A 12213-nucleotide genomic window follows, 5' to 3' on the forward strand; every position below is an offset into this window, starting at 1 on the left:
GCCTCCCGAGTGCTGGGATTAAAGGCGTGCACCACCAACGCCGGGCTCTCTCTTTTTTTTTTTTTTGATAAACAAATTTGAGTGTATCTAGCCAGCAGGAGACCCACTCATCTTTTATAGCCTCTAGTTCCCGAGAACTATTGTATTGATAAGGGTGCATGTAGCTTCAAAACTATAAATTTCTGTGCACCTGTGTTTGAAAAGGGAAGTTACAGAAGCTAGACTTCTGTGTCTGGTCTTCCATATGCACCAGGCTTAGATTCTCTAGCTCTGCTTAGAGAACTGTGTGGTTATTTGAACATTCACCTTGCTTGCCAGAACTCTGGAGACAGAAGGTGCAGGTGTAAGGGAGGCCTATGGAGTGTTTGTTACCACTTATAATGAGATGAAAGCCCCTTGGTATTCCAGGGTCCCCCTGGAAGCAGGGTCATCATTGTAGTTGTTTTGTTGTTGTTATTTGTTTGTTTGTTTTACTCTTTAGAGGCCTATCACCCAGCTCCCAAATAAATACACAGAGACTTATTCTTACTTATGAATGCTTGGCCTTAGCTTGGTTTGTTTCTAGCTGACTTTTCTAACCTAATTATCCTGTTTCTCTTCTACATGTTGCCTCTGGGTTTTTTTTAACCTTTCTCTCTCTCTTTCTCTCTCTCTCTCTCCATATATATATATAAATGGCTGTGGGTGGCTGGGTGGCTGGCCTCTGGTGTCCTCCTCTCCTCCTTTCCTCGATCCTCCCTCTTCTCTTTATGAACCTTGATTTCTCCTCCTATTTATTTCCTCTGCCTGCCAGCCCTGCCTATTTCTCTCCCCTGCCTAGCTATAGGCCGTTCAGCTCTTTATTAGACCAATTAGGTGTTTTCAGCAAGCAAAGTAACACAGCTTTACAGAGATAAACAAATGCAACATAAAAGAATGCAACACAGCCTGGTGGTAGTGGTGGTGCACGCCTTTAATCCCAGCATTTGGGAGGCAGAGGCAGAGGCAGGCAGATTTCTGTGAGTTTGAGACCAGCCTTGTGGTCTACAAGAGCTAGTTCCAGGACAGCCTCCAAAGCCACAGAGAAACCCTGTCTCAAACAACAAAAACAAACAAACAAACAAAAAAGAATGCAACGCATCTTTGCATCATTAAACAAATGTCCCACATCGCCCACTCTTCTCTCTTAATCCGCAGTACTGTAGCACTTCCACATCTGTGCCGAAGCAGGAAACGCTTTTGAGTTTGCCTGGAGACAGGCTTTTCTGGAGTGAGGCAGATGTCATCCAAGCAACGGAGGACTTTGACCAAAGCCACCGAATCAGTGAGGGGACCTTTGCGGATATCTACCGGGGGCAAAGGCATGGTGTGGCCTTTGCCTTCAAGAAGCTCAGGGAGGTGAGCTGAGGGTGTCTGTAGGGTTAGGGGGGCCTGGGACTAAAGATGATCTTCAGGGGTTATGTCTTTTCCCACAGATGGCTGGCTCAAGTCCAGGGTCCATGGACAGATTCCTGCAGGCAGAGATACAGCTTTGCCTCAGGTAAGTTTCCTGTGCAGAGCCCCTGTCCTGATGGTAACATCAGGCAGCACAGTGCCTCCCGTGTGCCAAGCAAGTAATTAGCACTGCCATTATTGTTTTGGGCCATTTTCTTTTCCTGTTACCTAGTGTCACAGAGAGGGTGGCATCTAAAGCACAAGTTTGTTTATTCACGGTTCTAGGGGCTGGGAAGCCAGAGGGCATTCAGTGAGGTCTCATGCAGGGTGATGCCACAGCAGTAGGCACCACACAGTGAGACTGAGGGTCGCTCCTCCTCTTCTGTAGACATAACCCATGAGCTCACCTAACCCTAATTACTCCTAAGCACCCTGCCTCCAAAAAACATTTCACTATAAATTTGGGGATTAAGTTTCCAACACACAAACTCTGGGATACAGGCTCATGTCATAGCATAGACAAGCTCATCCCATCTCCACCAGAACACAACAACACAGATACCAGGGCCACAGTTGTATAGGTGTATAAGTTGGAACCCAGAGAGGTTTGGTGTTTGGCCCAACACCACACAGCTAGTAAATAGCAGGGCTGAAGTGTGAGTTTTCATGGACAGTGTCCAGAGTTCTTACACAGAAAATGTATGCTTGAGTTAGAATTCTCAAGAAAACTTGGCTTGTTCCAGTTCTTTCCATGTATGAAGATAGATACCCTTCCTGTCCCGTTTTGAAACAGGCAGATAGACTGGGAGTCTGATATCAAACTGATCACAAAACCATAGCTCTCAGGGCTGGAGCAATTGCTCAGAGGTTAAGAGCATTGACTGCTTTTTCAGAGCAGAGACCCCATGGTGGGTCACAACCCTCTAGAACGTGACCTAGTGCCCTCTTCTGTAGTGTAGGCAGAACACTGTATACATAATAAATAAATAAATCTTTGAAAAAAGCCAAAAAACCCATAGCTCTTTAGGCACACGGGGACCCATGGGACTAAGTCTGCCTCTGTTTGTGCTATATAGCCTGAGAGCAAAGAATGCTTTTTATTCTTTATTTTATTTTATTTTTGTTTTTTTGAGGCAGGGTTTCTCTGTGGCTTTGGAGTCTGTCCTGGAACTAGCTCTTTGTAGAACAGGCTGGCCTCGAACTCACAGAGATCTGCCTGCCTCTGCCTCCCGAGTGCTGGGATTAAAGGTGTTCGCCACCAATGACGGCTTCTTTATTTTATTTTTTGAGACTAGAGTTTGCTATGTAGCCTGGTGGCCTGGAGCTATTTATGTAGACCTGGCTGGCCTCAAACACACAGAGATCCATCTTCTTCTGCGTTCCAAATGCTGGGATTAAAGGTGTGTGCCACTACACTTGGCCTGGTATTTAGAAGATGGCTGAAGCAAATCAAAAGAAGAATATCCCATAGTCCATAAATACAAGATGACATTGGCCTTTCAATGCTTACAATAAAGTCTTGTTGGTACATGGCTGCATTCACCAGTGCCCACAGTGTCTGTGGCTCCTTCTGGGCAGAACACACAGTAGAACAGTTGCTATAGTCTACAGTCCATGAATAATTCATGTTTACTGATTCACTCCTTACTCAAAACTGACTTTGGGACTCGAGATGTAGCCAAGCATGCATAAGGGTCTGGGTTCCAGTCCTAGCGACTTCCCACCCCATTACCACTCAAAGATTACAGGTCTAAAGTGATAAAGCCTTCTAAAGTTACCTTCCGATCTGTTCACTCTGCTGGGTGGAACTCTTGTCATTCCAGCACTCGAGAGTCTGAGGCAGGAAGGCTGCAAGCTCAAGGCTTCCTATCCCGGAGTGGGAGGGGCTTAGGGAGAGAAGGACAGTTGGGAACTGAGATGTGATTGGTTCTGTCGTCATTGATTGGTGACTTGACAGATGAACACTGACCACTGTTGCCCTGGCCAGCAGGGCACAACGAGGGTCCAGCCCACAGGAACCTGGAATGAAAGGGACAAGAGACACAAGGACAGACAGCAAGACAGGCTCTCTGATCGAGCTGCAATTTTTTATTTTCTCACAAGGATTCTTATAGTGGTTGAAGCAGGAAGCTTGGCAGAACAGGGTGGTTAGGTGGGAGAGGCTATTGCTTTGAAGCAGGGAGCTTGGTCTTGGCAGGATGTGTTCCAAGGACACAAGTATGTGGCAGGGGGAGTCTGGACTGGAGTCTGGACTGCAGGCCAGGTGGCAGAAGGGTGGGAGAGCCTGGACCGCAGGCCTTGAAAGTATGCTGTACAGGAAGATAAGCAGGCACAGAGACGCTATCCTTATTTAGGACCTTCCACAGCTGGCAATATTTACAGGAGGTCCTATATTCCAATGGTCGCTCCCAGCACACTGTCATCACGAGCTGCCACTGAGTACTGCATTCTCTCCCACTAGGATGTAGCCGCAGACAAATAATATGATTGCTGTAGAGCATTTCAAGAAACACAGAAGGGCATAAGGGGTTGTTCCTCAAAGTACCTGCCTAGCCTAGCATGTGGGCAGCCTTGCATTTGATCCCTGGCACCACCCTGCCATGAAAAAAAAAAACCTCAACAAAGTTATAAGAAAAATTGTGCCAGATGTAGTGGTAGTACTTTAATTCTAGTACCCAGGAGGCAGAAGCAGGCAGATCTCTGTGAGCTGTTAAGTTTAGAGATTTTTATTTTAGTTGTTATGTTTGGGTTTGTTGGCATTTGTTTCTAGGACTTTCCATATGCTCTGTAGCTTGACCCCTGAGCTGTATCCTCAGCCCTCTTTTTGTACTGGGACAGGCTTTCACTAGTTGCTTCATCTGGTTTAGAACTTTTAGTCCCCCTGCCTCAGCCTTCTGGGTCCTCCATACCTAATTCATTCGTCCATCCTTCTTTCCTGCCTACCTTTTTTTTTTTTTTTGAGACAGGGTCTTATTATGTAGCTCTGGCTGTTCTGCAACTTAATATGTAGACCAGGCTCACAGAGTTTCTCCTGCCTCTCCTCCTGAGTACTAGTATTAAAGACTTGCATCACCACACTGAGCTAGTTTGTTTGTTTGTTTGTTTTTGGTTTTTTGAGACAGGGTTTCTCTGTGGCTTTGGAGGCTGTCCTGGAACTTGCTCTGTAGACCAGGCTGGTCTCGAACTCACAGAGATCCGCCTGCCTCTGCCTCCCGAGTGCTGGGATTAAAGGCGTGCGCCACCAACGCCCGGCGAGCTAGTTTGGTAATGTTTTCTCTAGTCATACATGTGAAAGAACACACACATGTATAACATATATACACCCATTTTCTGGAAACCAGATGTGTAGTTTGCCCTTTCTTCAACTCTTAGCTTTTCTGGCTCGGTGGTCACTCCTTCACTGTTGGTTTGGGAGCCCAGGCTTTCCCAGGTTACAGAGAGTGCTCACTTGAAGTCAGGTAAATCCTGCCTCATGATACAGTGTGGACAGGCATGCAAATGACTAGTTAATGAGACAGGGAGGCAGCAAGCTCTGGTACAGGGCCATTTGCAGTCGTCCTTCAAAATGGACTGGACTGTGACCCTGAGAAAGGCATGGAAAGCGTGTGTAACAGTGCATAGCGACTCATGAGGCAAGAGGCTTCTGGAAGGCAGAGAAGTGTCCTTTGCCCAGGTAGGCATGCAGATGGTTCTCGTGTGAAACATGAGATGTGGCTGGAGTCATGAAGAGAAAGGTGACTCAGACACGGGGAGTCCCCATGTTAAACCAACCTGGGGCGGGTGTGGTGGCCTCTAGCAAGTTCTTCATGCTTAAGCCTCTTCCCAGAAGTGGAGTGGGGATGGTGCCAGCCTGCATAGCAGGGAAGTAGGGCGAGGCCATCAAGGATCAGAACCTGTGGCATCTGGGAGGTGGCTGGTGGCCTGGGGTAAGAAGGGGGTCTGCCTTTGGCTCTTGCTGTTTGATGCCTGACTGTACCCTGATGCTGGTTTCAGGTGCTGCCACCCCAATGTCCTACCTCTGCTGGGCTTCTGCACGGGAACACAGTTCCACAGCCTCATCTACCCCTACATGGCAAATGGCTCTCTGCAGGACAGACTCCAGGCTAAGGTAACAACTGGGTCATGGGTTGTAGTCAGATAATAATGGAGCAGATGGCTCCTGCCTAGGGATCATAAGGACTTAAAAGAGTGTGAACTTGAAAGCTTAGAAAATTCTCAATACACACAATAATGTATCCTTTATTTCATTTTTATTTATTATGATTTTTTTTGAGACAATCACCAGTAGCCAGGCTAGCCTCAAACTTGCTGTGTGGTAGAGAATGACCTTGAACTCCTTTCTGCCTTTACATTCTGAGTGCTAGGATTACAGGCATATGCTACTATGCCTGGTTTATGCAATGCTGGGGAATCAAACCCAGGACTTTATGGATGGTAGCAGACAGTCTGTAACATCCCCAGATGCTTTTCTCCTGCTCTTCCTCCTCCTTTTGGTGATAAGACCATAAATCTAGGACATTGCACATACAAGGCAAGTGTCCTACTCCTGAGCTTACCTCCAGTCCTACATATCCATTTCATTCCTGAGGAAGCTGAGGCTCAGAGGCCTCATGTGGTCTTCCCAAAGTCACATGGCTCACATGTTTCTGAACTTGGATCTGGAAGTAATCTGTCTGAAGCACCATCACTGCAAGTCAATACATCACACCGGCTGAGCCCTGTGTCCAAGGATGTCTTCAAAGGAGTCAAGGGCAGGCTATACAGACTTCAGAATGGTGCAGGAGTGACCGTTACTGTCCCTTTCCTTTCTCTTAGGGTGACTCAGACCTGCTGCTCTGGCCCCAGCGTGCCAGCATCTGCTCAGGGCTGCTTCTAGCTGTCGAATACCTGCATAGCCTGGACATCATCCACAGTAATGTCAAGAGGTGAGAGGGACAGAGGAGCTGGGCCCACTGCCCAGCCCTGGCTTCAAGAATGCTTCCTATCTCTCATCTCCCTCTCTTTTCTCCTCCGCTCCCCCTCCCTTTGGGACCTAGCTCTCTCCATAGGCCCTCAAAATCCAGTATTTCTGAGGTGTGCTCTCAGTTCACACTCAGCATGTGAAGCTGTCACTATGTCCAAGATCCTACTGAGCCAGTTTCCCTGTGGGCTCCCTAAATGTGTGACCGTCCACTCAGAAGCCAGTCTACACTCCACCTGGGAGCTTTGCCCAGCCTCAGTCAGGATTTGAGCCCCATGTGTAAGCTTTTCTCAGTACCTGCCTTGCCTGTGTCTCTTGGTGATGGGTCTTGTCAGGGAGGCTTCTTGTTCCCAGCATCTTAGTGTTGGGTGTCCAAGAGCAAGTGGTGTGGGAGAGATTCCAGAAGGGGCCAAAACATTTAGAAGAACCCGTCACACGACCCTAGGCCTTTGGGTTCCCCGAGGCTCCTCCCACCTGTTACATGCTAACTCCAAGGTGCCTTCCTCTCCTGAATTTCAGCACAGAGTCTGTGCTGAGACAGGAGCTGCCCTGGGTGAGTGTGTGGGGGTTGTACTCAGCACTGAATATGCCAGGCTTGCTCTGCTGCTCAGCTGCACCCTGACTCATTTTCAAGCTCTTGCTTCTCTCCACACAGTCCTCACCCCTAGGAGGTTCCCTGGCTCCCAGTTCCTTTTCTGCTCCCCCCACACCTGCTATTTGGTCACGGGAGGCGTCTCCCCATGTTACAAAGCATTGCAGTTTGTCACGGTTTCTTAGACTTGCGGTGAAGCGGCTTGCCCATGTTTACTTAAGTGCTCCTAATAGTATATTTTGGAGTTGCTAGCTACTATAAAAAGAATTTTTAGGGGCTGGAGAAATGGCTCAGTGGTTAAGAGCCCTGGCTATTCTTCCTTAGAACCTGGGTTCAATTCCCAGCACCCACATGGCAGCTCATACCTGTCTCTAACTCCAAGATCTGACACCCTCACACAGACATACCTGCAGGCAAAATACCAATGCAAATGACATAAAAGCAAATTATATATAAAAAATATTTTTTAAACATTTTCTTGGTTTATTGAGACAAAGTCTTGCTGCAGAACAGAACTGGCCTGTAACTCACTGTATAGCTCAGGCTGGCCTGAAGCTCACTATGTAGCCTAGGCTGGCCTTGAACTTGCAGCAGTCCTCCTATCTCAATTTCCTGAGCTCTGAGTTTAGAGCTAACCTACCACTGTGGCTGGCCTGATATCTTCTTTTTCAATACTATTTGGTGGGCCCGTGAGATGGCTCAGTGGGTGAGATGCTTACTGCCAAGCCCAATGGCCTGAATTTGATCTCTTGACCCTATATGATGTAAGAGAGCCAACTCTTGCAAGTTGTCCCTCTGAGCTCCCCTCGAAAGATGGAGTACATGCTCCCTCCCACCACAAAAGTGTAATAAAGTACCGCCAAGGTTAGTTCTGTACATGAAGCTTAATTCTTTGTCACCGCTCCCTGGGGAACTCTCTCTGAGTTAATTGAGTTAACTCCCTCAAATTGGGACTGGGTCAAAGAACGTTTTCACTTCTCTTTTTGAAATTTAAAACATGTACCCTTTCCCTACAACCTGAGCAAACTGAGCTGTAATGGATGCTAGTGTTTGGCTTTGCATTGGTAAGGCCAGAACTTTTAGTGGGGACAGCTGTGAAAGAGTGAGTCTAGGCCAGCACGAGCAGTAGGCTTAGCCTGCTCTGCTGGCCGGAGCTGACATCTGTGGGGAGTGGGAGTCTGCATCTCTCTGGCCACATTCCTGAGGCAGTTTTCAACTCCATTCCCATTTAGTGGAGTGAGTGGGTTTCCAAGGTCCTGCCCATTTATCGCAATTTAATGTTGAGGTCTTCTGTGACACCCCTCCACCCACTTGCCGGACTGACTTTGCCCACTGCTAAATGGTTTGCCCAAAGTGTCTCCATGGCAACCTCTTCTTCCCAGAATTCGAAGGTTTTCTTCATTGCTTTCCCACAGTGCCAACGTTTTGCTGGACCAGCATCTCAGCCCCAAGCTGGCTCATCCCGTGGCTCATCCGTGTCCTGCCGATAAGAAGACCAAATACACCGTAATGAAGACTCACCTATTCCAGGCCTCAGCTGCGTATCTTCCTGAAAACTTCATCAGGGTGGGGCAGCTGACCAAGCGAGTGGATGTCTTCAGCTGTGGAATTGTAAGGGTTTCCTCTGTATGGGGCTTTCGTGGATGGACAGCAGATGCAGCTAGACTGTGGCCTCTAGGCCACATCGGAGGCAAAGCCTACTGTGGCACCTTTGTCAATCTTTTGTTTGTTTTTAGTTTATGGGTGTGCAGATGTGTGGGGGGTGGGATGAGGTGGGGGGGTGGGGCTGTAGGTCAGGTGTCATTCTTAGTATTATCTACCTCCTTGGGGACTGGGTATTTTGTTGTAGCTTACCAGTTAAGGCTGGAAAATGAGTGGCCAGTGAACCCCAGGGATCCTTCTGTCTTTATCTTCCCCATTGCTGGCATTACAAGTGCATGCCCCAAAACCTGGAATTTTTCTGTGGTTTCTTGGGATCTGTACTCAGGTTATGTTTGCACTTAGGTTTGCAAAGTGACCATTTCACTGACTGAGCTATGTCCCTAGTTTGCCTAATTTTTTCCCTCTCTTTTTTGGTGCTGGAGATAATACCCAGGTCCTCAGTCGTGCTAAACATGTGCTCTACCACTGAGCCATATTTCTTGTTTTTTGGGTTTTTTTTTTGCAATGAGGTCTCACCCTGTAGCCCAGGCTAGCTACCAATTTATAATCCTCCTGCCTCAGCCTTTTGAGTAGCTAGAACCATATGTGTATGTCACCAGGCCTAGCTTCCATGTTCTATTTTGTATGACTTCTGAATTATATGTGATTTTCATGGTAGCTAGGGTGGGGGTAGTGTCTGTAATCCCAGCATTTAGGAGGTTGAAGCAGGAAGATTGTTTCTAGTTTTAGGCTAGTTTGGGCTACATAGTAACTTCTTGGTCAATTTAACCTTGTCTGAAAAACTCTTTTAAAAAAGGTGGAAAGGTATATTCAGACACTGTATGTGATTGGTGATTCTAGTGGGCTATAGATATTATCTCTCAACTTCCTGATCTTCACCTACACTGTCGGCCTACTTAACCATTTCTCTGTCATGCCTGATATTCACCTGCCTCTGCCTCTCAAGTGCTGGGATTAAAGGCATGTGCCACCACTGCCTAGCTCAATCCATCTTTTCAGCACCCATTTATCACAGTTATTTCTGTAGTCAGTGTCCACTCAACTCTCCTGTGTTCTTCCTGCTTCATGACCAGGTCCCAGGCTGGCACTCAGGGCTTTCTGAGCCTGATCGTCTGCTTAGTTTATCTTTGGGATACACTGACTCCTTTCGATGTCTGCAGGATGGGAGTGTTAAAAGGGTTTAGTGGACAGATGGGTTTGGAAGATACTGTTCAGCAAAGCCAAGCAGGGTTTTCATTGTAGTTAACAGGAGCCTTTAACAGGATGGTGATCCTAAGACCTGGGTGTTGTGAACTCACCAGGGAATGCTTTGCAAGCTTCCCCAGCCTACTTGGTGGTGGAACCGCGTTTTCTTGGTCTGTCTGCCTTGGTGTTGCACAGAATCCACTTGAGGAATGCTGGGAAACCCAGTCTGTTTGCTTTCAGCCAAACTCAGGCCTCTGTACACAGGCCTTAGCCGCTGTCTTCTTCTCGGTCTTGAACTTTGTACATCCTCTCTGTGACCGCAGTCGCCTATCTGTCTACATCTGACTCTGAAGCCCTCACTGAGCCACCTCCTGCCCTCAGCTGGACCTCTGTATGTCAGATTCAGTTTCCTTCTGGTCCTGGCTGATTCCCATGCCCTCCACAACACCCACAATTCCCTGTGGGTGCTTCAGGGAGGCCAAGCAGCTCTACTTGGAGAATGAGGGAGACAGAGGAAGCTCCAAGAGAACCTGGGCAATTTAGGGAGACTGTATCTCAAAGCAAACAAAACAGAATAAAACAAAGAGGAGAAAAAAAACATGTCAAAACAAACCAAAAGGGCAGACTCTCTAGCCACCAGGCAATATGGCCTTGTCTAGTAAAGTTACTTCAGCCATGTAACACCTGCTCACCCCATGTCTGGGCCTCAGTTTGCCTTCTGTAAAATGGGGATAGCAGTGCTTCTACAGAGTCATGGGGCTGGGTGTAGTGGCACACACCTTTAATTTCAGCACTTAGGGGGCAGAGGCTGGTGGTCTTTGTGAGTTCAAGGCCAGGGCTATGTGGAGAGACTGTCTCAAATAAGTAAATAAATAAGTGGAAATGTAAAAGGGAGTTATAGGTAATGGGATGCTGTGCATAAATGGGCATTGTAGTACTAGTGTGTTTGCGAGTGTCTCTGCATGTGCAGGTGTACACACGCCACAGTGCATGATGGGTCAGAGAACAACTATCTGGAATTGGGATCACACTCAAATGGTCTGGCCTGCATGCAGCGGTCTCTCGTCCACCAGTGTTGATTTTTTTTTGGAGGGGGGTGTTTGTTTTTGTTTTTGTTTTTTGTTTTTGAGACGGTTTCTTTGGGTAGCTTTGGCTGTCTACTTGCTCTGTAGATCAGGCTGGCCTCAATGTCTCAGTGTTTTTATGCCCACTAAGAGACCCTTGTCAGGGACTTGTTCCTTCCAGAACTACATGGCTGAGACAGAGGAGACATCTATTGAATTGATTCCTCTGTTTCTCCTTTCTAGCAAGGACATGGTTGGCTTTGGTCCCTTTTCTGTTCTGGTGCCGCCCTGTGCTGCCCCCTCCTGGCCACCACCAGAGTGCTCCTCATTGTCCAAGGAGCAGGGTCACCTCAGAGACCAGTGTCTGTTCCGGGGAAACCTGACATAGGATAGCTGCTCACTCTGCAGCACAGCCCCTCTACCATGTGTGCCAGATGTGGAGTCGGGGGTCCAGGTTTGAAATCACTTCTTGTGCAGGGCAGGACTGGGAATCCTGGCCTCTGTCTCCGAATCGCCCCCATTCTTATGTCTCTACACTGCTGCGAATCCTGTGGAAGGCAGGCTTGTTCTTCACACAGACATGGATCACAGTTTTCCACTTGGGTGTTGGCTTACGCCTGCTCAGGGCTGTGCTCCTTTGTGAAGGAATTAAGTAGGAAAAAAATCATGGATGTCAGGATGGCCGATCAGTCTAAGGAAATAAATCATGTTGGTGTGGCAGGAAGATCAGGAACTTAAGGTCATCTTCAGCTACAGAGTAAGTTCATGGTCAGCCTGGGCTACAAAGACCCTGTCTCATGAACAAAAAATGGGTCAGGATGACTGAGTGGGTAAAGGTACTTGCTGCCAAGGCAACCTGAGTTCCAGCTCTGGGACCCATGAGGTGGAAGGAGAGAACCAATTCCCACAAGTTGTTCGCTAACCTCTAAACAGGTGCCCTGATACATGAAAACCAACACACACACACACACACACACACACACACACACACTAATAAAACAAAAAAGCTGAAGCCTCTGTCATTGCCTAAATGTTTTGCTGACTGTGGGCATATCAAGATCACACTAACTCTGTGTTCTGGCCTATCCAGGTATTAGCTGAGGTCCTCACTGGCATCCCCGCGATGGACAAGGATCGAAGTCCAGTTTACCTGGTAAGAGATCTAATCACTTCTGGTCCAGTACCCTTGCGCACACATCATTGTGGGCAGGGAGGGCCTTGCCCATTGCATGCAGAATTCTCAGACCTCGGTGCAGAGCGCTCTGTGCTTCCCACACTACCCACGGTGCCACTTCCGAAGTACAGCAGCCGGCCCTGCCTGTGTGTACAGCTGCTGA

The 12213-nt window shown here is 47.8% G+C and overlaps 1 protein-coding gene across 4 annotated transcripts in view; it reads left to right on the plus strand.

Moving 5' to 3' along the window:
* Nucleotides 1-12213, plus strand: part of Irak2 (interleukin 1 receptor associated kinase 2) — a 55199-nt gene that overhangs the window by 34759 nt on the left and 8227 nt on the right. For 3 of the 4 annotated variants that reach the window (XM_040737732.1, XM_040737734.1, XM_040737735.1), the window contains 6 exons: nucleotides 1177-1377; nucleotides 1434-1519; nucleotides 5407-5521; nucleotides 6229-6338; nucleotides 8381-8576; nucleotides 11967-12029. In XM_040737732.1, coding sequence (XP_040593666.1) covers nucleotides 1177-1377; nucleotides 1434-1519; nucleotides 5407-5521; nucleotides 6229-6338; nucleotides 8381-8576; nucleotides 11967-12029 — 771 coding nt within the window. The remainder of the gene's footprint in view (nucleotides 1-1176; nucleotides 1378-1433; nucleotides 1520-5406; nucleotides 5522-6228; nucleotides 6339-8380; nucleotides 8577-11966; nucleotides 12030-12213) is intronic. The other variant, XM_040737733.1, reaches the window with a different exon arrangement.

The sequence above is a fragment of the Mesocricetus auratus genome, unplaced genomic scaffold (genome assembly GCF_017639785.1).
Source record: "Mesocricetus auratus isolate SY011 unplaced genomic scaffold, BCM_Maur_2.0 Super-Scaffold_100676, whole genome shotgun sequence".
In the NCBI taxonomy this organism is placed as follows: Eukaryota; Metazoa; Chordata; class Mammalia; order Rodentia; family Cricetidae; genus Mesocricetus; species Mesocricetus auratus.